Source organism: Mugil cephalus, chromosome 13 (assembly GCF_022458985.1).
Source record: "Mugil cephalus isolate CIBA_MC_2020 chromosome 13, CIBA_Mcephalus_1.1, whole genome shotgun sequence".
NCBI classification, from domain to species: Eukaryota; Metazoa; Chordata; class Actinopteri; order Mugiliformes; family Mugilidae; genus Mugil; species Mugil cephalus.
In genome coordinates this window covers 18,014,033-18,040,941 of record NC_061782.1, presented here as the reverse complement: position 1 = coordinate 18,040,941, position 26,909 = coordinate 18,014,033, and the positions used below count along the sequence as shown (strand labels likewise).

The following is a 26,909-nucleotide window of genomic DNA, read 5'->3' as shown; positions in this document are numbered from 1 at the left end:
CTTACAAGTTCGATGCACAGAGATGGGAACAAATGAGAAAGTGGTGATCATTATTCAAACAAACCTCACCGGTGAGTCCATAAGTATTTTATTATTTTCATTTTGGCTGTGCAGCATTATTGGGAATAATATAGTCCTAATGTAAAGATACTGGATCTCTTATTAGAAGAAAACAGTCTGTCATCACAGGCAATAATTAATTAGCCTTCAAGCTGCAGCTTGTAAAGGATATCCAATATTGATGGAACGAAACTCCCGAGCAGTTTTTTATTACTGTAAACACATTTAATAGAATAATCACAAATGTGTTTCATTATTTTAGATTTAATAAGAGGAGGCACAAATATTACTCCCTTGGATGTCACAGTTCTGTGAAAGAGCTGCTCAGACACAGTGCGCACAAGACGCTTCAACACGGTGAGATATACTTTGCCCAATGTTGTTGTCTTCCTGTAAATCATTACGCGAGATTAGATATACAAGAATTAACGACTATAATTTGGTAAACTTGGAAATGTAATGGTTTGGATGGGTTTTATCAATATGTTAATCTTATTAAAAGTGTAAAAGTGTGTAAACAAAGAAAAGTCTATTTTTTTAGGGTCCTTGGCAGGTACGTTGTTCCCAGCAGCTTGAAGAACTGGCTGCATTTAGACTGTTTCAGTGTGTTCTCTCTCATCTTGTAATCCCAGACTGGTTCTGTTGGGGGCATACCATCTGCTGCAGGACTCCTTGTCCTCTGATAAGTTGCTGAAGTTAGTTGTCTAAGACTCCTGTGTGTTTGTCGTGCTGTGGAATGAGTTTGGGGCCAATCACTTCTTGCACAGTACAAAGTTTCTAAAACGTGTATGGTACCACCTCTCAGTAAAAAGTCAGTGCTTTAGATGGCAAGGATCCTCACAGGGAGACCTGTAGTTGTAAAGCCTGAGGAGCAAACAATGTCCTCAACCTGTTCATGGAGCAGGACAGAGACACCAGCCTGTCTCTGTCTGACTGTGGCGATGTGTAGAGGGTGGTGGACACTTGTCATGATGGACCAGAGGTTGTTCAAGGTCCTCGCATCAGCCACTGATATCAGGGACTTATGGCAAAGCATTTTAACATTTAAAAGCCAGACTGGATATGTGTTGCAGATATCTATAATTCAGTTTTGGCTAGTCAAAAAGAGCATTTCAGATATCCGCAGCTCCATTCTTCCTGTCCACAATTGTCATTTCAGATAGTTTTGAGGCGAAATGACATTGTAGACATCTCAAACTGGAATTAGGAAAAGTCGCAATTTAATTGTAGATATCCATTATCAAGTTTTAGATATCTTGAACTGAAGTTTGATTATAGATATCTGAAATTGGAGATATTTGCAACTTTCATTCCGCCCTGTCAGAATGTAATTACAGATACCTTGAACTAGAGGTTTGACTAGGAGAACGTGACGTTGCAGAAGGCCCTGCCTACCACTTCAAGCGGGAGCGGGTTGTTGATAAACTTTGCACTTGTGCTGAGCAAGATGGCGGAGCAGCCTAGAGCTACTCGAATATTCAACGCCACAGCCGATGGAAGGCAAGAGATGGCAGGGAGGAATAAGGAGAATGCATTACTGGCCTCCTCGTTTTTTTTTTTTGTGGTTTTCTCAATTACAGCCAACGCCATCCTACTTCTTTCTGAACTGACTTCTTCTTCGAAAATGGGAGAAAGTGACGTATTTCTGGATATCTAAAATAGAGAAACATCATGCATAAAGTTTGAGATACCTCTAACTTTCATTCTGCCTGGTCAAAACTGGATTACAGATATCTGCAATTGTCATTTGAGAAGTGTGACGAGTCGAGTGACGTTTTCAGTGACGACATTGCAGATATCCATAATTCAGTTGTGCCTAGTCAAAACTGAATTACAGATATCTCTATATGTCATTTCGACTAGTCACAATTACGTTACAGATATCTTGAATGAAAAGTCCAACTATTCAAAATGTAATTATGCTGATATGATATCTACGATGTTAATTCAGGATAGTCAAACTTTGCTTTTTAAATTTTAAATCGGCTTGCCAGAGGGACTGCAGCTCTGCTCCTACCACAGAGCCGTCCTTCTGTATCAGTCTGTCCTGTTAGGTATCCTTCTTCTTAGTGCTGCCTCCCCGGCACACCACAGCATAGGCAAACAACACCACAATCTACGACCCTCAAAATTAAAACAAGGCTGAACAATTACATTAAAATAATAATCATTAAAATAGTTTCAATAAAATGAGAATAATACAACCTTCTTGGGGATATGGTTTGCAGTCATACTTTGTCGTAAGTTCTGTTAACAAGGTAGCCGAGTGCACAAAGCAAATTGCTTTCCTTTCAAATATTTAAAACGTGATATTGTACTGTAACAAATAATTGCTTTGAATATATTTACACTCTCATCTCTCACATTGAGCAGATCCATCTTCGCCTAAGCCTTACCCAAACCTCCCTGCACCGATTTTCACATTCTTCTAACCGCAGTTCCTCTCAATCCCTTTTCGGCTGTCACGGCTTTAAATTGCACTTGGCATTCTCTGGCTGCCTTTGTGGCAGTTCTACTGTATAAGAACACGCCTGGGGTACTTTGCCTCTCTGATTAGAGATCTTACTGTCGCCAGGCTTTGCCTGTATCAACAGTATGAAATATTCCTCAGATGTCACTCCAGGCTCTTGTCTGTGCCTCCTCTTCCAAAACCACATTGCTCCCCATAGTTTCAGCGTTACATCATCTCCTGAAGTGAATAAGACGAAAGAAAACACACAAAGCTGAAATTACTCTGCCTGGATGTCGATAACATTTAAGGTCTCAAATGGATTTTAGGCTTTGGTGCGATAAATTTTAAGCAAAGGGAGAATAAACGTGCTTAGTTCAAGTAAAATGACACCGTGTGCGATTAGAAAGGAGCTGATTAGGCAAAGTAATGTAGGAAGTGTACTTAGACACAAGAGGCTTTTGTACTTAGGAGCTACTTTGGAATCCTAATGAGCAGCTCCCTTAGGTGCTGTAAGCGCAAATTAACCGAAACCTCAGCATCCAGGTTGTTGTCATTTTACATCTTCTTTTGGAATGAAGGACTATCTGAACCAAGGAACACTGGTAAATGAAAGAAATGGAATATGAAATGAAGCAAGCATTGAACGTTAAGTCTTCTCTGTGTTGTTACATGTATTGATTTAACAAATACGTTTGACAAAAGGAGCCAATCTCAGCTTTTGCTTTGCTTAGATGATGTGGGAGAAACTGGCAACAATAACTAACAATGACTGAGTCCTCACGGTTTGTCAGCAAAGGTGCCTCAATTACGTGTTCACGAGAAGCATGGTTAAACATTGTTTAACTACAAAGGGGTTTATTCCTAGAGGTACCACTGTTCTCTCGTGCTGCGTACTGATGTTGCACCTCTCAAGTGTTGGATCCTTTTGCGCCCATGGCTTTAACAAAACACTGCATCCCAGCTGGTATGCATTAACTAACCCACACCATGGCACTTGACTTTGTTTTTACCATTATGGCATCTGACAGATTTTGTCTGGAACAATGGATGCAGTTCAAGAAGCTGTCGTCTCTCTTGAATGTCAAGGTTATTCTTCAAGGCAGGCAATAGTTATCATTGTCAGGTTTTATTTGGGGCCCAAAAGACATTATCATCATAATGTGAATGAATGTATTACTCACACATGAATGGCGCTTGCTGCTATTTCCCCCTCATACAGATTGCGAGGATGTGATTTTGTACCTTTATACTCACAAGTCATCTTTCACTGATGAGCGAACGTGTCAAGTTATTTCTCTTGTCAAACAGAACCGTTCTTTGTGTTATTCAGGCATGGTTTAAGCGCTAATGTAATTATCCGTGTGAACAATTTGGCCTCGTACCCAGCTGCAAAAGGATATTTTTAATCTGCCGAAGAAGTAGAAACTGCTGCTGAAATAGTAAAGCTCAGACAAGGTTTTGGTACATTTCCATATAGATATGCTTACAATGACAATGTCATTTTGCAAAAATGTCATTGTTCACAATGATTTTCCAAAAACTCACATGCATCCATACACACAAACACATATGAAATCACACTTTCTGCTTCTTTTTGTTCACCTGTGGCCTAATGTGGCCCCTGCAGCTCAACCTTGAACAGTGCCTTCATTTTTCCTCCAAATCTTGCTTTTTTTCTCACACCTGCAACCCGAATGCACACAAACAAACACACAGCCTGCAGTACTGTGCCTCAAGTCGTTTTGAATTACTTCTTTTTTCCTCTGCTGGTACCTGATCATGTCACTTGCAGCGTGAGTATATCCATATTTATGGAGTATATCAACCACAGACTGTGTATCAGCGCAGTCCATCTCCTTGCATTGGTCAAACTGACGTTATTTTTCCGGGGATACAGACAGGGGCGTGTTGCGACTTTGAAGCCAGAGTCTGATCAGTACAATCCAAGAGTGGCGCCCCTCGGAGGCATGATATCAATGACCCGACCACACTTCCTCCAGACTTACGTTTGGATTAATTAATAGCACTACCCGCTGCTCTACCTCCACCCGTTACAAGGAAATGTTGGATTACACACTGTAGTTATTTTAAAAAACTGTCTTTACAACTCTCACAGTCCCGGTACAAAGCGGTTGGCATGGCAACTTGTGGTCGCCATTATGTCACGTCCTGTGTCTGTAGCTTCCAATAACCAACTAAAAACAAACTTATCCAAAAAATGACACTTTGAATATGCATCAACATTATAACGACCTAAAATCACTAAAACCATCCTTCAAAAAATGATTTCACGTGTATGTAACTGTTTTAGCTTGGCCCAAGTCGAGCTTATGGAGCTTACGGAGCTTATACTGCAGCCAGTCACCAGGGGGAGCTCTACTTGCTTTGGATTCAGAGCCCTATATTAAAGAGATTCTGGCCAACTCAAACCATGGGCACCATATTAAATACATCAGAGGGAAGAGTCTACAGTGTAACACTACGGGGCGGATATGCTATGTTGAAATAAATTTTCACCATTGTCAGGCCTATTAATGTTATTACCTCTGTTAATATGTAAAAGGCCCTCACTTAAATATCTTTAAATATCTTAACTGAGCCTGTAAAATGCTTTGTAGCATAATTGCCTCAGTCTCCCGTGTTCATCCATCGCTGTTAAAAGTTTGAAATTGAAATTGAAACTCCGAAAAATTATAAATCTCTTACTGTTTTACTGTTATTTAGTATTAGATTTAGACTGGGATGGACTTTAATGATCCTCGAGGGAAATTACTTTGTCACCATTGCTTCATTGCACACAAAAGTAAACACGCATAAAATCACAAGAAAGAAAAATAAAATGAGATTAAATTAAAGTAGAATAAAAACAAGCAGTGTAATCAAAACATGTACAGAATTAGCATTATGAAAATATACAAAAGCAGTTGGCAAAATAGTGTCCAAGGGGATGTTTGGAAATTTGCATAGCAACAGTGGTGTAGATCGTGTCGTCATGGTGTTTCTCGTCAATGGTTTTTCCTTATCGGATGAGGGAGGGATATGAATTCAAACGGAGTGTGTCCGCCCGCCGAGTCCCGAAGCCAGGCACAGACGCACCGTGGTCCCATGAACCAGGTCTCCTAAGCACCCTCCACGACACACTCCCTCTGGGTCTCATCAAGCGCACACAGTCCATCGATCCTGCTGCCAAAGACCTCATGCTCCCCGCGAGTACAAATGGCACCGACCTGAACCTCTTTCTCCAGCCCGGCATCCAGAGCACCTCTTCCGAAGCTTAGCGGGAGTCTCAGGCCTCACTCCGGGGCAGCTCAGGGGACAGCGCCAGCACCTGATTGCAGGAACACACCAACGGACACAACGGCCGCTCCGACAAACTCCACAGCCAACAGCCAACGACACAACCAAAAAATAAAAGAAAAACAAGAAAAAAAAACAGCACAAAAAGACAAAAGCTTTGATGGGTTCAAGGCTCAGAAAAAAAAAGTCAGAAAAAAATTACCATTAATACACGAAGAATAACTTAAAAAGGTTAATAATAATTAAAAAAAAAAAAAAGGCATTTTTGACATCAAGGTACACATTAATGATGGTATGACTTCATTTTTCCTATGTAAAAGCAAACATCAAACAGACACACTGACATTTACCTCACATTATAGGGAGAAATCTATTGACATCCAGTTCTTCCTTTTAATCTTCTGCTCCCATAACTTTCTCTGTGTGAGCACCGTGACATAACTTTTAATCCAATTTTATTCTCTGTTATTGCCACTTCTCTATGGATGAATATTGGTTAGACGTAGATAACGCGGCGCCCATTAAACACGTGACCAACTCAGAACCAATCAGCATAGCGGGATCGCTCAGACTGTCCATTCCCTAGTTGGCCAGACTCTCCCTAATATACGGCTCTCGGTTTGGCCCTATTGTTTATTGATATCAACACAGATCACGTGAAGATACTTTTTGTACATTCATATATCTGGTGTTTCAGTATTAGCAATGTCAAATTCAAGGTAATTTTGAAGACACATGGCCCCACTCTTTAATTTTATGTATGAGCCCATGGCATTTCAACCGTGTCGGTAAACATTTCTCTCGTGGTGGTGTGGTTCTGTTGCAATCTGATGAGATCAATCAGGAAATAAGAGTAGCATTAAAATAAAATCACCACTCTTCCAAGTTTCGAAGATTGATTGTCAGCTTTGGGTGATTTATTATTTATTTCTGCACCATGTATTACTGATGAGCGTGGTGGTTGTTTGGTGAAGCTGCAGCAGGGTTCTTTAGGTCATATGTTCAGGCATCAGTCTTCATTTTTAGTGAGAACCGACTTCATTTAGACACTAATGATAGCTATTTGCAGAGGAGGGCATGCATGGTGACGTTAAGCATGACAGATGTCAAATGACTGCAGTCTTGGACAGGTGGAGGACCTCTATAATGACATGGATGTTTTGGTAATTCTCAACGGGTCCTCTTCACTCGTATTGCGAGGTTTTAGGTCATCCCTCCCATTTACATTCACCACAGTAACCAGATTACATTCCGCTTTCTGCCATAATTACCTTATATAATGGCTAGGGTGGGGGGTTAGAAGATTTCTCCCAGCTTGAGTTATCCTGGAAAATAGCAGATTCCTTGGCTGTATTGTGTGTGCGACCGGGTTTAGACGACAGGCGAGAACGTATCGCTGTGACAGCAGAGCAGCAGGATAAAAGGAAAGAATACACGCATATGTGGAGCCTCGTATTCAGATGTTTCCATGCAGCGAATGAATAAAGCCACAATGAATTTACAGAGGCAAAATAGCCATGTTTGTTGTTTGTTTCAAAATAAGGTTCATACCGCTTGACATGTAACAATCTATAAACTGTACTTTCATAATACATATTATGTGTATAGTCTGCACTTCAGACATCTCACATTACTATAAAACAGAACTAAAATTAGTTCTGTTTAGCATAGCTTTATTTATAATGGCTGCTTTGTCCAATATGCTGCAGCCAGTATGATTTCCTCCCCCTGGACCAGCAATCTTTATGAGTTCTAGGATGTTTTGATTTACAAATGAACCTCCAGAGACAGCTGAGGGGTGAGTGACACGGACTACGGTAAGACCTCAGTGTGTATGCGCTTACGGGTTTCTTTAACTTGTCCTTTTCTCTCTTTCTCTGTCTCTCCTCTCCCCTTCTTGTTTCATTCGTCACTGCAGGCTGTGGAAACCAACCTGGCATCCAAGGACAGTCACTGGGTCTACGCCAATGAGGTGAGGCCAAACTCAAACACACTTACATGTACATGAGTGAATTTCCGACTTTTGTGTCAGTTTGCTTTTGTATCAGGTATGCTGCCAAGGCGTGCACAAATACATGACAACCTGTAGGACTGTGTTAATATTCAGTTAGATTAGCGGTACAATGTTTGTTTTTATTTTGTCTTGGCTGCCCGAGGGCTCTGCCTTTATTTGATATTGTATAATTGCCATCCCTTTAATTGCTAATATTAGCGGATCTTTCCCCTTTCTGTACCAGTGGGCTACATCGGACACTGACTTAAATGCTCTGCTAAAGTGGCTCTTACGGCACAAAATTCAGGTGCACTTTGTGAATACAGAACAGGGATCTTTAGCATTGGCGGCTTATCGCCGCACTTCCATTGATTCAAAGAGATTTGCAGATGGAGGGGCATAGGAGCGACACAATACTAAAAGCAGAGGATGAAAGATGTCAGCTAAATGGTTTTTCAGAGATGATTTACCAGGAATATTATAATGTCTGTGCCTAATAGCAGGCACTCACAAAGACTGTAGGCGATACATTTTTTATATTTTTGTACAAGGACATTACACGTATCTTCCTATGTCCAACAGCTACTGAGTTGCCTCTAGCAATCATTTTGATCAGAAAATTCAAATATATCCATCCACTACTGATTGATTAACCATTTGTTATGTGCAGTTACGTGCGGTGCTTCTGCAACGTAAACCTTTCAGGTTTTAACTGAAAGCACACTTTCAGGGTGAGGATAAAAACAAGGAACATACAAACTTTAAAGCAAGAGTCTTCAACATTTTTAAAAAAAAATATGCAAAACATGTCCAATCACCCGAACATTTTTTGACTTCCCTGTAGTAGTCACGCGCACCCCTTACTCTCACCTCTGGAGGGAAAAAAACAAACAGTAAACAGATTTTATTCTCTACTATAAGCACCACGTCCCAAGCTCAATATTGCTAATCAAATTGGCTTTGCCCTTTCTTGCTAATGTGTCTGAGGCTGTAGCCACATCTGTAAGAACTGCCAAAGCTCCGCTAGATGCACAGCACTTTGATCCACAACTCCACATCCGTTGCTAAATGAAATGTCCATAAACCCTCCCAAAAACAATCTGGATTGTGGCAAAACCGTAATGGGAGGGTTTTCTAATTCACTGCTCCCTGCTGCCCCTGAGTTACCTGCAGAATTGTACAGTGGCAGGAGCCATCCCCAAATCAATAGACTTGTAAAATTTTAAGCATGCAGCACAACAGTCACGATAACAGCAGTTATCCCCGACACATGGACAAGACCGGTGAGCGCTCGCACAGAATCACAGTTAATCAGCCGCAGTTAAGTCTTTCGTTACATGGCGGCCTTCTTGGGTTGATTCCTAATCTCCGCCACAGCTGGGAGGATATTATTTTACTGTTTGTAAAAGCCTGATCCGTTTATTAAAGTAAGTGTGTGCGGATCTGTTCCTGTAATTACATATAGGACATGACCTCTCTAATCATTAATGCAGTATATAGCAATGACTAGCCTAGTAACAACGCAAACACACTTTAAGTGGCTGTACTTAGATACATTATCATTACATGGTTGTCTCTCAGCAACACCGATGCCACAACAGGCTTGATCATTTGTAGTTATTCATTTGCGGTATTACGCAATTAAACTTCATGGGTAATCTTACTCCTCTGACCTCTGCTCCCCTCATAGAATATATAAAGGGTTGGTAGGTCATCTGTATCAGATCGAGCTGATCTCAACACTGTATTCAGCATTTCAAATGCACCCCCAAAATAAATTGGGACCCCACCTTCAGCTATGTGTGTATCTTATTGATCCCGTATCATTTTATTACCCATAGGAAACATGGAAGTCAAGACGCCGTAGGCCAGGCCAGGTTGAGGGAGGAGAACCACGTCATGTCAGGCTAGGGCCCTTGTAATGAATCATCTCGGTTTCAGGGGGGGGTCCTTATGAATTTCAATTCAGTGATTTCATTTCAAGTGTCACTGCCTCACTTGTTGGAACATGTCATCGCAACCCAAAACATGACACATATTGATTCCGTGCCCACGCAGCATGAAAAATGTGCTTATATTTTGACAAAAGCCTTGTTATTTAGCCAACCTTTGTAGAAATATTGATAAAGTGTGGTTCGGGGAGAGAAGCGGGATTTATACTACTGCGTGGCAAATTAGCTCTCAGTACGGAATACATCAGGCTCACCAGAAGAAAACTGCTGTCATTTATACTTAAGTTAAAAGTTCACAGTGGAGAAATTTCTGTGTTTTTCTGTGGCATGTGCATTTATTTATAAATATTATTGATGAGCCCTATTTCGCAGCATACGTTGCCTAATTTAAGACTATAATGAGCTTTGTCACATTTCCACCATATATTTAATTGTACAGTTGACGTTTTGATCTACAGTAGCTAATGAGACCTAGAGTTTCTTGGAACATTTCAAACTTAAGTTATGTTGAGAAGCTTCTGTAGCCGCAAACAAGATGAGGAGAAAGGGAAAGCAATTTGAAGCAATATTCACATACAAACTCATGCGTGCTTCTGAGTCAATTACTCCAGACCTCCACAAAGACATTAGCTTTTAATTGCATCAGAGTCTGGGAAAGTATGAACTAATGGCATGTTAATTTCTACAGTAGTCACTTAATGGTTGATGGGATGTGGCTTACCGTGGAGTTATGTATCCCCGGTGCACATTTAAAGAGGGAGAATGTTCTTGTTTGTAAGTGCGAACTGTAAAATATATCCTCATTCACTTTTCTCTCTCTACACCCGTTTCTCAATATATAATTTTCAGCTCCATCTCCCCCCTGCCCCTTCTGCTCTGTTAGAGTGAGGGAAGAGAATGTTTTTCACTTCATTCCTTCCTCACCCTCTCTCATTTGTGTTTGCAATCTCCTTCTCTTCTGTCTCTCTTTCATTTCCTCACCCTAGATAAACTGCCCATGAAGCTGGCACTCACCTTGAAATGAAAATAACGCAGACATGTTGAGAAGACAAAAAAAAAAAAAAAATTCAATTACTGCTCATTCCGAGCCATTTTTCTCGTTGGCCTCCGGAGGGGAAAAAAAAAAAAAAAAAAGATAACATAAAAGTCTTAGCTGCTAACAAGTGTGTCTTAAATTATATTTGTCCTCATCTCGCACTGGTAACAAGGATCACCTTGTAGATTCAATCCTTGCATGTATCTAACTGCAAATGATTTATCTACACTTATCTCGAAAGGAGAAGGAGATTTAAAGAAAGGTGCAAGCTAATTTGTTTCCATTAGCCCGTGATTAGTTTTCTCAGATGCTCATGGCAGAAAGATTGTGCACGTTTCTCAAAACTCAAAACATGTGAGGAGCAAAGTCATTTTATAAACTGCATCTGGTAGGAATTATTCTCTTTCCTGGTGATTCCTGTAATCCCACCTAGCTACACGCCTGTAATATACCTAGATGCTGTTCCCCGCACTCAAAATCTGGAAATCCTGTTAGTCTGACCAGATGCAGTCTGGCTGTATCAGGAGACCCTGCAGGGAAATAACAGCTCCCTCTTTCCTCTTTCCCCTCAATGCACCATCACTCCCTGCAGACAGTTGCTAGTATGCTGCTGGTCATGACAGAGTTGTGACATCCATTTTAACCAGGTGATCGTGAGGCCCACTCTCCAGGTTTCGCCATCTCTCTGCATTCCAGTCAGCCTTTCGTCCCGCACAGTCGAGACGAGATCTCACATTGCATTCGTCTCCCATGACAAGCAGTTATGCAAAGCTCCCACCACCGGCAACATGTGGCAACGATGAATGCAGTAGCCTAGACTAGCAATGTGATAAGGGTTCACAGGGAGACGGGAAATGATGATGTGGGAGTAGGATTGCGAGGCGGGTGTAATGGGCAAAACTATAGAAATAAAGCTGATAATATTGATGTGGCTTTTGCGAACGAGCCGGCTCTACGAGACGATTCTTTGTAGAGAATGAGACGAGCCGTCGGGTAGGACTCCTGCGAATCTGTGCAGGCAGGGGCGGGACTTTATTATGATGTGCATCCCATTCTAAACAAGAGATAAGAGCTCGGTAAGAAAACAAATAGTAAATTGGTCATTGGATCGTCACTGTCATTGCTCTGCTGAGGCTCAGCGACAGCGGCACTTGTTGACCGGAGATTGTCGAACACACAGCACTGTTGGTGGTGTTGCTGCCCTTGCTTGAAATTACGATGCGGCATAAATTGCACGTTGAGCTGTTAACAGTTACTCCCAGTGAAGTGAAGCCACACTTTGCATCGTTTCAGCCCCTCTGCCGTCACGTCTTCCTCGTCGTCGCGTGAGCGTCACGTGACGTGAATGACGTGCTTCGACACAGAATCAATAAACATGAAGGCTAATATCGATGAATTAAACCAGTTGGAACTGGTTCTTTTAAATTTACTGTAATAAATCGATATATATCTAGGCACAAGCTGGATCGACTCCACTAATGTCGGTTGTCACAGTGTCAAAAATGCTTTTTCCGGACGCAGAGAGGACATTGTTACACTGCAGTTATTGTCATTATTGATCAATCTGCTGATTGTTTTCTCAACTGTCTCAGAAATAATGGACGTTCTGCTCTTCCATAGCCCGAGCTGACATCCTCAGATGTCCTGTTTTGTATGACAAACATTAAAAAAAGCGAAAGCTGTTCACGTTATTATTATGTGCCACGTAGAAAATAATGAAATCCTGACATTTAAGAAGCCGTATATGCAAATCTTTGGCATTTTTGCTCAGAAATTGAAAACAGACCATAGAAAAACAATCAGCGATTGATTAATTAATCACTGGCTTAATTAGTGCGATACGTAAACCTTTCCACACAAGCTTTTCCCTCAACATAACTTTTCCTCAGTTGGAGTTTTTTTAGTCGTGAATTGACACGGATGTATTTTAAAACCAGAGTGATATTTGAATGACACACAGATCATGAGCCCTCGGGGTACGAAAACGTTCTCAACGCACAGATCTCCAACATCATCTTTGAAAAAACAAGGGGAAAGCTGTGTACAAGAAGTGCAGCATGGCTTGATTTGAGAAGGAAGGCATGATAGGGATGACAGGCAGGCGTGTGTCTCGGTAAACCACCCACTAAACCAGGGTGCTCTACCTGCTTGCCCACAGAGGGCTGTCTGCCTCTGACTCGGATGAATTGTGCATCCTTGAAGGATTTGTTGTTGTTGTTGTTTTTTCTTTTCCTCCTTCGAAGGCGGGACACTCAAGTATGTTTGATTGATTGGGTGGTTGTGCCGTCTGTGACAGACAGAGTCAAGAAGGACAGTCATGATATGACTGATGTCTTGGGTAACTGCCCATCAAGCAACTGAGATGGAAACCCAATTCTGCTGATGGAATCTCTTGTGAAATAGATCGAATTGAGTCAGTTTACAGCATCACTTATTTCATCTTCAATTACCTTCTTGATAATTGTAAAGATGAATAACATTGCATTTTTCCAAACACTGGATTTGCTGCTAAGCTCATACTGTGTGACCACAGTGCGCATCCTCGCAGAATCCCAATTCAAATGTGAAAAATTGTCTATTAACCCAGAAATGGTGAGAACACAGGAGGCAAACAGTGTCATGATCATAAAACTGAAGAACCCAAGACAGGCCCATGTCTTCATGAGCACCTCCATCTAAATGTTACAGCGGTTACAGTCACACTTATTTTATGTGGTTGGGGTTAATAAGAGGGCGATTGAAATTAGACACAGACCCACGCTGGCTGCTATCATAGCACCAGAGATACTGTTTGCACTGTACCCACAGCTGCCCAAGCCCAGTATGATTTAGTGAGCCTGCACTGGTCACATGGATGAATAAATGAATTAATCACCGAAATTATTAACACATCTTCAAACCTTATGTCGCATTTCAGATATCTTTTTCCAATTAGGCAGCCTCTTAGTCAAACTAATCTTAAGTGCTGAAGTGGTGAAGCGGGGAAGTGCAGTTCGGCATGAAGTTACGCCAAATCATCAGCTGCTCAGACCGCATGTTACAGCCAGCGATACTTTGTTTCCTTTCAGTCTTTCTCAATCAGAAAAGCCACTTTTCTTATGGTGTGCAGTTTGCATTTATCATGTGCATGGGGCCGTACGCGAGATCAACTGAATGCGGCTGTTTTAATGAATTAATGATTCATGGAACGAGGCGGCAGTGATTTAAATAAAAGTGCATACGGCTGTAAGCGTGTTGTTCTGTTCGTGGCAAACAAACAGGAACTCCACTCCTGCTAATTGACATAACTGCATCCCTGTTCAACCTCTTTGCATTCACAGTTTCTCAAACAGAACTGCAGAAAATGACATGCATACCCCGATGATTACATATGGCAACAGCATGTGCCACTGATTGCGTTTCTAAGCCCATTTAAAGGTATTAAAAAGTCATCACCCTTTGGTATGGCACGGGTGACAATGATGCACTTACACTGGAGATTTCATTAGAAATAACAACCTCTATTTCCTTGGGGCAGTGACATAGTGCCACTAAATCAGCTATTGTGGTTTATTTTACTAATCATTTTTTTACTGGCAGTGCTTGAGAGCTTTATTAATAAAAGCCAATAAAACCCTTGCTTAATCATCATTAGCTTAATTTACCAATTTGAGAATTACACAATCATCAGGAAGGGAGCTCGTGCCAATTCAGATCTGTGTGATTGCACAGTAACCTGAAGCCAAGCATAAGATAATAGAGACAGTGTCTCTTTGTGTATTCTGGTTCGTTTGTCATGTGAATTGTGTATTATATCCGTTGTTACAGTGACAAACAAGTAAACATTCTCCACTCCACTCTCTTTAGTATTTGCAGTATTTCAGGTAAATCCAGATTTGATTGTTAATATTTAATTTACCACCACAACAGCACTGCCTGAATAGAAACCCTTGCATTTTTCATAATTTATAGAAAGTTATCATTTCTATTGTTAGATGTGCAAAAAAATAAAAAAGCATTGGTGTATTGAAAAAGACACATTCTCACGAATAAGCAACATTTCACACATTGTGTTACTCTTTTTTTTTCCTTTTGTAAAGAACAACAGGACTCAGAATATCAAGTTACAGCAGTTACATCACCAGATAATGTGATAATTAAAAGATCCAGAGGTTCTTTTCTCTCTTGTGTACATTGAAAGCACATAAAAAGGCATGTATGTGTTAGTTCAACAGGCGAGAATAACTCAAACTGATGTCATAAACAGTGTTTCCTTCCTAAATCCTGATTCCTATCCTGCCTCTTAGCTTAGTTGCCTGCATCATTAAAAAGCACCTTAACTTTCAATTAAATGACTGTCATGACACAACATTTTTATTTATATCTAGAGGAGGATAATTTAGCCTCTCTGTCAACTCAACGTGATTTGATTAATGTATTTTGGTCGTCAGCTGTCATTGAAACATGGCCTTGCTCTGATCACTTTTTTTTCAGAAATCTGAGTTGCCTCCCAGGAGTTACACAGCTGCAGTAACGACAAAACCGATTTGAACAACAGCTAATCACACGCAGTGTCCCATTTAGAATAATACACCTGCAGCCCTGATTATATGTGGTCATTTTTGTGTGAATATTGCAAAAGTGAAAAGTCTTATCCCAGTGGTGACTTGAAGTCAAACCCTCGTTGAATATTTTTGAGACGTGACGATGCTGCTGGTGACTGAGTAAAGTGAGGGAGGAAGAGGCATGAAGATTAAAGAAAGCATCTCACTGGACACTAATTTGTATAAACCCTCAAGCACACATTGAGTCATTAACATTTTTATGTTGTTTTCCAGGAAATTACAAACTCTATGGTCCCATTCAGACCTTGCATTAACATGGCTCCTAGGCAATGAGATCACCACTGGCCAGCTTTAAGTATCTGTGTTCACACTTGGCATTAAAACGCGTCTCTACACGCGTCCCCAGCCAGCACTCAAGATCCCATCTCAGTATTGCACTCTGTATGCAAATAAACACATTTGGGGCACATATTATATTTTATGGAATTGCTGTCTCTAATTTACAGTATGTCTTGAGGTGTTTGAGAGCCAGGTACAGAAATTTTATTGTGTGTGCATCATGACTTGGGCATGGGAAACGTTTTATAACCTGGACCAGGCTGTGAAGGCTCTTTCTGTCGCTGAAAATTCATGTTAGTTTTTGCTTTGTTTTTTTGTCTCCCCCCTGGTATGTTTTATTTTGGAGCCCTGAACAAAGTTCAGATTGTACCATGAATCCTGAAAACTTCCCTACCCATCACAATTTCAACTTCGTTTTACTTGAAGCAGTCACTGAAAAATCTCATGTCATGTCATGTCAAACACCTGTGATTGTTCAGGAAATACACAGCCTGGCCAAAAAAAAAAAAAAAAAAAAAGTGACCAAATGGATTTAACTAAGCAAAGAGGTACAAGCCTCCTATAAGATAATTACAGCATGGGCAATTATCTTTCAGCTGGCAACAAGTTATTTAACCCCAGATGATGCAATAAGTAGCCAATGAGTAGTACAACCACATGGACGTGGACACATCCTGTGGTCATGGAAAAGATATTAGTCTGTCTGAGAAGGGTCAAATCGTTGGCATCAAGCAGAGAAAACATCTAAGGAGATTGAAGCAGAAACTACTAAAATTGAGTTAAGAACTGTCCAATGCATTATTAAAAGCTGGAAGGATAGTGGGGAACCATCGTCTTTGAGGAAGAAATGTGGTTGGGAAAAAATATCCTGATTGATTGTGATCACTTAAACGTTTGATGAAATCAAATCGAAGAAAAATAACAGTAGAACTCGGGACTATGATTAATAGTAAAAGTAAGAGCATTGGGGATTGGGACTGGACAGCTGTGTAGCCTTGAGAAAACCACTCATCAGTGAGGGTAAACGGGGAAAAAGACTCCAATTTGCTAGGGAGCATAATGATTAGATTCTGGATCAATGGAAGAAGGTCACCTAGTCTGATTCCAGATTTACCCAGTTCCAGAGTAATGGGGCAACAGGGTAAGAAGAGTGATGCCCTCATCATCCCTAGAGCCTACTGTAAATGCTTCCGGGGGTCTGTGGTTGCTCAAGTCCAGGTTCAGCAATATTATGCTCAAAGAATGAGGTCAGCTGACTACCCGAATATACTGAATATAATTTCTTCCTTGAAATCATGGGAATATTCTGAGATGAAATGCCAGGATTCATGGGGCTCAAATTGTGAAAGAGTGGTTCAGGGAGCATGAGACATCATTTTCACGCATGGATTGTCCACCACAGAGTCCAGACCTGACCCTCATTGAAAATCTTTGGGATGTGCTGGAGAAGGCTCCGAGCAGTGGTCAGACTCTCCCATCATCAATACAAGATGTTGGTGAAAAATGAATGCAACAATGGATGGAAATAAATCTTGTGACATTGAAGGAGCTTATTGAAACAATACCACAGTGAATGCTGCTGTAATCAAAGTTAAGGCAGCCCAACGAAATATTGGAGTTGGTGACCTTGTGTTTTTGGTAGCGACTTTTTTTTCTTTTTTTTTTTGGCCAGGCTGTGTATGTAACTCAACTACACATGGCTCCATATAAATGAACATGATTGCCCCAGTGATTAACCACATGTCGATATGTATCTTAATAACAGAGTCACACACCGTGTACTCATTAAGTCTTGTCAGTTTGTTAGTTCTTATTTAGATTTATTAATTATTTAGTTAGTTAATGGTTACAGCAGCAGAATATTTTAAAAGGCTCTCACTGATAATGAACAGACATCACTAATGGTGCTTTTTCCTTTTCGGGTAATAATTTATAATAGCGGTGGAGTGTTACTTTTCTGAACGAATGAATGGCGGCCTTGAATGTGACCCAGGCCACCTCCAAATGCGTCCTCATTGGGTCCTGTGTGTACACATCTGTACTTTAAACTAGTCACTTGTAACCGGTTTGCCAGGACATGCAAGGTCTGAATGTAGCCTATAATACCATTAAAAGCACTTGTTTGCCAATACTGGGCCAGGAACTGGAATATAGATGACATGCAGTGAAAAATACATGAAAACATCAAGTGTGATGTCATGGGGAATTCAAGGCTCTGTACTTTCTTCTCAAACAGTGAATAAAAGTAGGCCATGTCCCATTGGTTGGTGTTATTGCCGAGGTCAGGTTATGACACAAATGTCATCTGTGATGGTGACAGAACTCTTGGATTAGGTGGCACTATAAGCTATTAACTACGACGTGAGGGTTCAGCTCTGTGAACCATGCGACATAATTTGTCTGATTAATGTGTCACGGCAACTCATGAATATTCATAATTTCCACCTGAGTAACTGTGAACAGTCAGAGGGGGAAAAAAAACACAAATGAGCTAGAATCCCCTTTTTTTCATGCTGTACGTGAATGAAAGATCAGAGAAATAGGAAAATACATTTTTATCAATTCAGTTCAGGTTATATTTCGTGAATTATGTAGGCCCATGTAACATGAGATTTGTGTCAGAGAAGCGCAGAAGTGGACGGTAGCTCTGTCTGAGAATAAAGCAAGGCTGATGGTCAACTGAAGCACAGGTACAAAAGAAGACTAAGTAAGAGTGATGGCAGGAAGAAAGGAGATTGAAAACCACATTAGGATGAAAGGACAGGAGCACAATACATTGGCAGAAACCAGGAAAAATGAACACACTCAATAGTGTGAACTCACCGAGGTCGAAGCGAAAGGGTTCAAAACACCTGATTAGGGAAACGGAAAAACAGCATGTATACAGGCATGTGTGATGATGGATTACACCAACCCAGAGCTGCTTCAGTTCTGACCCAGCAGGGACCACACAGCTTTATTGCCAGATACTAGATGAACCCAGTGTTTCCCCAAGAGACTCACTGTCTGTCTCAGCAGTCTTCCTCTGGAGACGAGGCAGCTCATGTCTCATGCATATTGATCTGATCTTCAACACAATCGTCCCTCACAGAAGAGGACCAGGGGTCACCAGCATTATTACTGTGAAGGACATACTTGAAATGATAATAGATTTTTCAAGTTGTACAATATGTCCACCCTGATGGTCAAAAAAAGGATTATACATTTTCACAGCTGATTGTATTTACTAAATACACCAATGCTGGGATAAAAAATATCCTGTTAATGAAGTAATGGTTAGTCACATATGGATTCTTGGTTTATAAACCAATATGTGCGAGAAGCTTTTTTATTCTATTCTATTCTAAACTGAAACACAATAACAGTGCTCAAATATATTTTCTAGCCCTGGCCTCTTATCAGCCATTTAAGTTGCTGGATCTATTCTCCCTTTATTGCTCTGTTGCCCCTTTGTGGGTCATCAGATATTTTAATTGCCCAAGAAAGCAGGCACAGCCAACTGCCTCTGTGTTTGTTTTTTTTTCCTTATCTTAATGTCCACTCAAAAGCACAGTTTCACGTGGTTCCTCTCTGTGTATAATTCCCAATCTGAAACAGAAACTTGTGTTTCTGCCTGACTTGACTTAAACTGTAAGAGCAGTTCAATTAAACACCTTTTTCTCTTCGTCTGCAGGAGGTCAGTGATGCAGACATCCTGGAACTGGTGTACGGTGCTCTGGGGAGGATGACCATCATCCGTCAGATCTTCCCACTGTGGAGAGACACCAACGTTCGTTGTATGAGGAACAATCACCGCATCTCTTCCCTGCTCTGCGACCCTCAAGAGGGCTACCTGCAGTCCTTGGAGGTAAAAAAACAAACATCTGCAATTGAGGCTCCTAAAATGTTGTCAGTCAGATTGAAGTGATCTGATACGGCTGACATTTTATTAGCAGGAAATCTTTCAAATATTGACATTGTATGGAGAGTGTAGACCTGTGTAATAACACTAAATCATAAAAGAGGTAATAAGTATTCATTTATTTTGTGGCATAGAGGAAGCCCTGCTCCAAGAACAGAACAAGTCGTATGCATTTAAAAAAAGACAATGAAATCAAAACTGAAAGCTGAAGGTTTTTCTTTGTGAAGTAAGATGTTATCGCGAATGGGCCACCATTCCGTCTCCGCAGCCTTGGACCTCTCCGTCAATAACAGTTTTATTAAAGTGCGCCATTGCATTCAGACTGAGACTCTTACGCTCTGTGCGACATGTTTCTTCTTGTATTTTTAGTCTGGACAAAAAAAAAAAAAAAAAAAAAAGTTGCATTCAAAGCAAAATCTGTCTATGAAAATGGTCAGTATGTTCTAAACAATCTCTCATCCACCAGCAGAAGTCACTTTCAGATTCAGATAGAGAGCTTTGATGAAGTGGTGAATGCATAACATGGCAGCAGCATGATAGATGAGGCTTTATTGAGAATTTAATGGGTGGCACATTTATTTATTTATTTTTGCTGCAAGTATTCCTAGGACAGTGAATTTGTGCAGCAGCTGTCAGGTTTCACCCTCCTTCGCCGAGACTTATACGCAAAACAGGTTGTTTCGGTTCTGTGTGTAATACATATGTGAACATGTCGGTGATTGCTGGTTGATCATTGTTCCAAGTTTTGATTTTGAATGTACGGCATAATCACGCAGTCATGGTGTAGAACAGTACAGACAAGGCAGTGCAGGTGCCACATGAATACAAATATTAACTGATTATGTATGCAACTTAATACATATTCTCCCTGGGTAAAATAATTATGAGGGGCATGAATGTCCATGAATATAAATCACTGCAGCCAAGTGTGTTTGGGAAATAATTGCCACGACTGAGTATATTATCGTTTTAAACAAAAGAAAGAAGCTTGGTTTTTATTAACATGCAAATCCACTTAAGACTGTGAACGTTACAACATTGTAACCTAAAGTCAATATACTGCTTTTTACTACATGGATGCCACAAGCTTAACAAAAAAACGTAAAAGGAATGGGCAGTATGCTCTAAAGCAAATTCTGCTATCTATAATTTGCATTAAGGATTTATCAACCAGGAACCCAACTAAAGTCAATGACAAAGAGGTTCAGTAAAGAGGATATGACACTGAGCAGCGTTATCTCTGTAATGCAATGTCATTGACTTCATTGGGCCTTCGGAATAACCTTGCTCACCCTGCCATTTAATACTTTCTACACATCTCAGACTTCTCCTTTGCTCAAACCATCTGGAGTGCAATGGCTTTGTCCCCTGTAGCAATATTGAAATGTTCGCATTCCTTTTATTCCATAGTCCAGACAGATGGCAAAACCATGTGTTGTGTGCACCCACAGTCCTCAATAATTGACGTGAAAGAGGGGTAAATATTGGGTAATGGCCATTTAAACGTTCAGCAGAATAGTTAAACGCAGGATGGATTGCAGTGGTTTCCTTCACAAATCTCCTTCACAAGCAGACAGTCGCGGTTTCACCTCAAAAAATCCACAGCTACCAAATTGTATTTCTACTGGACTTCTGCTTTTGTGACCTTGATGCTAGTACGGTTGACTTGCGCGGCGTCTTACAACTGAGAGGCCTGGAGTGAAGTCCAAACATGTCATCAACTGAATGTCTACGGTAGCAACTAGTATCACTTCCACCCTGCAGTCGGAGCATTTGACTTGACTTGACCCAGACAACCTATCCACTCTCAAACCTAGACAGGAACAAGTAGACAAGGCTCCTGACAGAATGCTGTGGAAGACAGTTGGACGGATGGCGGTTTTGAAATTCATTCCACAGAGGATTATTGAACCAGAAATAAATGGGGTTTTCATATCACGCCACAGCATTATCATTACCTTCGCCTTTTGCCAGTGTTGTGTCATGGAAATTGCTTCACCAGCTGCAGGTAGTCATGCCTCATCACTGTTCAGGAAATCAGTCACAGCGCGTGACCAGAAAGGCTCCGGCAAATATAAATGTGGACTCTCGTTCTTCATCTCACCAACAAAAGATAGCCATGACACTTTCAGACAAAAAGGGAAAGCAACTACAACCAGCTATAACCAGTTTTCACTCTCTGCGAGTCTCCAAGTGAGGAAACTCGAATTCATTCATTGAGATTTTTTATTTTTTTTTTGTCACCATCCACCTCACCAATGGCCGCCAGACTGAAACCATGTGGCTGTGTGATATTTCTTGGAGGCCTTAAAACTAATGTTTGCTTTCTGTGTTTGTATCAGAGTTTTATACGTTGCAAAGAACAAACTTCCCCAAATCCAGGAATGCCTCTATTAAAATTTCTTCTGTTTCCACCCAACAGGTGTCCAATCTCTATCTGTATGACAGCGTTTTGATGCTGGCCAACGCCTTCTATAGGAAACTGGAGGACAGGAAGTGGCACAGTATGGCCAGCCTTAACTGCATGAGAAAATCCACCAAACCGTGGAATGGAGGATGGTCTATGCTGGACACCATCCAAAAGGTATTGAAGCTTGGGTTTACTTTGCTATTCTGAAGAAGCAATTCTGTAATATTTGGTCACAGATGATTATATGAAAACTTACATACAGAAAATGCACACTCAAGGATTTTTTGCATCAGCAATATTAGGTGGTTTATAAAGGTGGTTTATGCAGTCAAAATATTTCTGAGTCAATTGCACTGCACTGCAATGATATCTGCTAGAGACTCAGATTCAGCTATTTTTAAAAGATGCCTTGAAGGGAGCTGATTATTAAATGCGATCTCCACATTTGGCATCAGAGTGGATTTGTGGCAGATTCTGGGCTTTGATCTCTTTATGCCTGTGCAACCCTTCTAGTTGTCTCATAGAAATAGGGCCTCGTATACTGGAAATGTGGCATGATGTCATCCATTTCAATCTGATAATGGAATTTTTCGTTGTTGCACAGAGCCCTGTTGATTTAATCTCAAGTGTGACATGAGATGACCAACTGGGGCATGAAGAAATAGCGAAGCAGCGGTGCTCATGGGGATGATCTTTTGGCTATGGTTGTGTCTGCCAAGCTGAATATACACCAACTTGAGTGCTGCAATTTCACATATAAATGTGCATCTGTTACATTCAAGCCCTTGCGAAATAAGTTCATGCAATGTTGATTAAGCTAATCAGCGGCAGAAAAATCTATCAGTAGTTCACGGAAGGTTCAATGAATGTATTGTCTCTGGTGGTCAAGAGGAATGAAAAACTAAATTGAGCCTTCAGAGAATGGAATTCAGTGTAAACAAGAAAATGACAGCTCAGGGCAGGGAAAGGATTGGTGGACTGTAGGCATATGTCTTACACACGCATCAGCTGTCTTTGTGTAATTACTCTCTTTGCCAGAGGGGCAAGACAAAAGTTCTGCAATGTGGATTTAAAATGATTTACGGGCAGGACTTGTTCATAAAAGGCAAATTTGCCCTCACCAGTAAACAACACTTAGTCTGAAGTGGTGAACTGATGATCCAACCTATTGTGGTGATCGTTCAAAAGGTGTGGCGTGCAGCCTCCTCAGGAACCACTCATCCAAAAAACTACCAAAAGATTGGATGAGCCCCAGACCCACTGGCAATGTAATTGAAAACTGTCGTGAACATGCTGTCAGTGCCTCCTGATGATAAAAACCCCGCTGAGGACGTCATTGAAGACATTCTGTTGTGAAACCGGAACTGAAAGCAACTTTTAGCCACAACATTAGGACCACTCATCCAAATAACGTCACAATTAATGCTGCTCTTCCTTGGTTCCGCAGAAATACATCCACCACATGTGAAGTTGACCGAATGAAAGGTTGTTGAGGAAAACAAAGAACAAAAGTCCACACACAGAAACAGTCCATCCTATAGAATCAGATTCTTTTACTCTACTCACAAGCCTGGTAGAATGGCAGATATTTGGTAAAGCTTGTGGGCACACGAGTAAAGGGATGATATACATACATTTCATAGTGTGATTCATGTTAAACAATAGTGAAAACTGCAGTTTTTCTCCAATGAACATTGTTAATGTATATATTGGTTCAAATTTCTTCCTGCTCATGGGATGTTTTTTTAATACTCATTAAAGTAAAGTTAGCATATATTTCTTAGTAAATTTTAATGATTTTTTAAAAAAAATATTTTTGTTCTGCTGTATACCGACAGAACAAAGACACACAGAGCAACAAAATAAAGAAAACAAGATGACCACAGTTTCTTCTTCCATGGTTCTACATCTTATTCAGTAACTATAATCTGATCTGCTCTTGTTGCTGCAGGAAAGGATCAGTGGCCTGACTGGATTGATGGACTTCCGCGCTGAAGGCTCCAATTCTCACGTACAGTTTGAGATTCTCGGGACGAGCTACAGCGAGACGTTTGGAAAAGATGTGAAACGGGTCAGTGCAGAATATTATATAATAGATAACTCAGCTACCAAAGAACGAATTATTTTGATTTGAATTTACGTTTTATGCATAGTGTGAAGGTTTGTTTCTGATACGGTCTCACGATCATGATTATCTTATATTCATAAAATTGAAATTCCTATCAAAATAATTCATCCTTGGGTGGCAGAGGTCTCTATTGTTCCTCAACGCAGCGTGTCACTGTGATTGAAATTACCGTGCAACTGTGCTATACTGTATGTTAGCAAGAGGCCCAACTGTTTTCATTTTGCACAGTAAAGCAGCTGTGGTTTGTCCCAGTCATATGCATCAGACCGCTCAGTTCAGTGCGGGTGCAGTGGGAGCAGCCGGTACAGTGAAACCACTGATGAAAATAGCTTTTCTTAGACATCATCTCGGTGACTGCGAGAGGAGAGAAATAAAAGTGGAATTATGAAATTTCTCATTATTTCAAGGGCCCCCTGCAAGCGCTTTGTATTTTTATCAAATTCTTAAGAAGTGGCATCCTGCTGGGTTTTGTCTTTCTCTTAGACTTAATTATCCACACCTAGCATCATTTAGATACATTGCATACTGGGTATGCCTTATTTATTACCAGCGCACGTTTCCTTGAGTTTCAAAATTGAGTACTCCTTGTACTAGGAACCCCAGGGGTCCTCTAGAGTTCTTGATTGAACGAAACTCTGTAGAAGACTTTGAGTGTCCAGCTGTTTCCTTTTCCGCTCGATATTTTTAGGTGAATGCATTTATTTTACTGGTGGGATAGAAAATCAGCTGCACTCTGATCCCTGAGAACTGTGGTCACGGGGCTTCACATTTATCAGTGAAGTGTCAGGTATACGGGTGCCCTCTACTGGAGCTCCTGAACTGAAAAGAAACCTGTTCTGTTTTATCACACCAACCATCACGGCTTGTCACGACCCGGGAGTTAAAACAAGTCAAATGTGTGCAGTTTTCCATCTGTTCTCAATCAACGTGTATTTGTGTATTAGGGGGTGTTGATAGCAAAAAAATATACCACTTCCACTTTGCTTTTTCGTGCTCGATCTGTTATTTGATGAACACGGGCATTTACTTACATTTTTTACTCATAACAAGCAGTCTGTGTGAGCAGATTGCGGTGTCTTTCCTGGAAAATGAGCATTTTGGAGCTGAAATGAGAGACCGAGAGCATTATTTGTGCACTTCTCACTTAGGTATAATTTGTTTGTCGCTATTTGTCCTGATTCAGTCAGAGACTCCTAGCACAATGAAGAGGAATTGAGTTGCCTGGTAATCTATATAGAGCAGGACTGACCAGAAGCAGTAATGAAGATTTAATCACCCCTCAGCCTAACTGAAATCATGAAGCCAATTCATCATAATGTGGCCATTAGCATTAGCTGGGGGGAGACACACACACACTCGCAGCAACATACAAACACACAATCGTGTCTGCCAGCTAAGTAAGTAAGTCGCACAATAATACACAGTGTGAGGTGGAGGCCCAATGTGTATTCACAAATAAACATGGGTTGTACACAGCGTTTGGGGTCTCAGACACCGAGAGCGTGTGGCCAGGCAAACACAGAGCAGAGTCCAGGGAGAATGCTAACATGTGGGCGCTTGTATCTCAAAATCATTAGAGGCAGAAGGGGACAGCAAGGCCAGATAATGGGATGCCGAATGCATTCGGTACTATTGTTCATTATCTGGTATGCCTATCTGTGTGTCAGTCCAGTACTTGGCAGACCCATTTGCGGTGAGAAAGCAGACATAAATTCATGCACCTCTCCTCGCTGTTTCTCCGTAATGGATCATTTATCTATACATTGAGCTTGTTTCTTGTCCCGTGTTGGGCAAAAATGATCACTACCACCGAGAAACCCCACACTATTACAAGATTTCCCCTGCAAAATTATACCTTTCTTTTATCAAGTGGAGTGTAACGGTGATTCCATGTTGTGCTCTACCTCCCGACCCACATCCACCCCTCAGAGCCATCCTCATCCTGTCCCTCTCTGTTCTCTGTTTCCTTTTCTTCTCATTTCCCATCCTCTTCATCCACTTCTCTCTGGTCACTACTTCCTTAACCTTTTTTTTTCCCCCTCATTTTTTTCAGCCTTTTCAGCCCTCTCCATCATCATTTATGTGCATTCAGTCCATTTTCTTCCCAGCCTGATGGCTCTCAGATGAGGCGTCTTCCTGGTTAGAAAGTGTAATGAAGACTGAAATACTATTTCCTGGATGGCCACTGTGAGTTTTCTCCACCATCCACTGCTGATGCAGAGTGATCGATGCCGTTGTTGTTGTTTTGGTTTCCCAGTTTGCTCTTATTGATGTGTCAGCTCGTCTCCAAACAGATATTGCTAATGACTTCCAGCGTACACAAAGCTCTCATAGAGAAAAGTCAATTCTGTTGAATGTGGTTGTTCCTCCTAGGCAAGCATCTCGCATGCATCATGCACTAGTTATCTCTCAAATGTGTCCACACTAACAGTGCTGGTGTTGTATTATTCAAAACAATGCGTCCACTAAAATTATTAACATAATGCTGTATGTCTGTTTCTTGATGTACGTACTGTCTCAAAAGTGGCACCTCAAAGTCCTCCTTATTGAAATGTGTGGTCGTAGTGTGCATCAAAACACATACAGTGAATAGTACCACACAATTGCCATGTAACATGATTTAAAAAGTCTCAGAGGGCATACTACATCCCATTTCCTGCACAGCTGCCTTATTAGCATAAGAAATAAAAAAAAAAGTTTAAAAGTTATAGTAATATCTGTTGTTACGGTGGCCAATGTTTTATTTCTGGAAACCCTTCCCAGTTTTAAAGAGTAACACACCGGCGTCAGAACAAGT

At 40.9% G+C, this 26,909-nt stretch overlaps 1 protein-coding gene across 3 annotated transcripts in view; it reads left to right on the top strand.

Moving 5' to 3' along the window:
• Positions 1 to 26,909, top strand: part of grid1a (glutamate receptor, ionotropic, delta 1a) — a 219,928-nt gene that overhangs the window by 165,714 nt on the left and 27,305 nt on the right. For all 3 annotated transcript variants that reach the window (XM_047603751.1, XM_047603750.1, XM_047603752.1), the window contains exons 5-8: positions 7,728 to 7,781; positions 19,347 to 19,520; positions 21,997 to 22,158; positions 23,936 to 24,055. In XM_047603751.1, the coding sequence (XP_047459707.1) occupies positions 7,728 to 7,781; positions 19,347 to 19,520; positions 21,997 to 22,158; positions 23,936 to 24,055 (510 nt within the window). The remainder of the gene's footprint in view (positions 1 to 7,727; positions 7,782 to 19,346; positions 19,521 to 21,996; positions 22,159 to 23,935; positions 24,056 to 26,909) is intronic.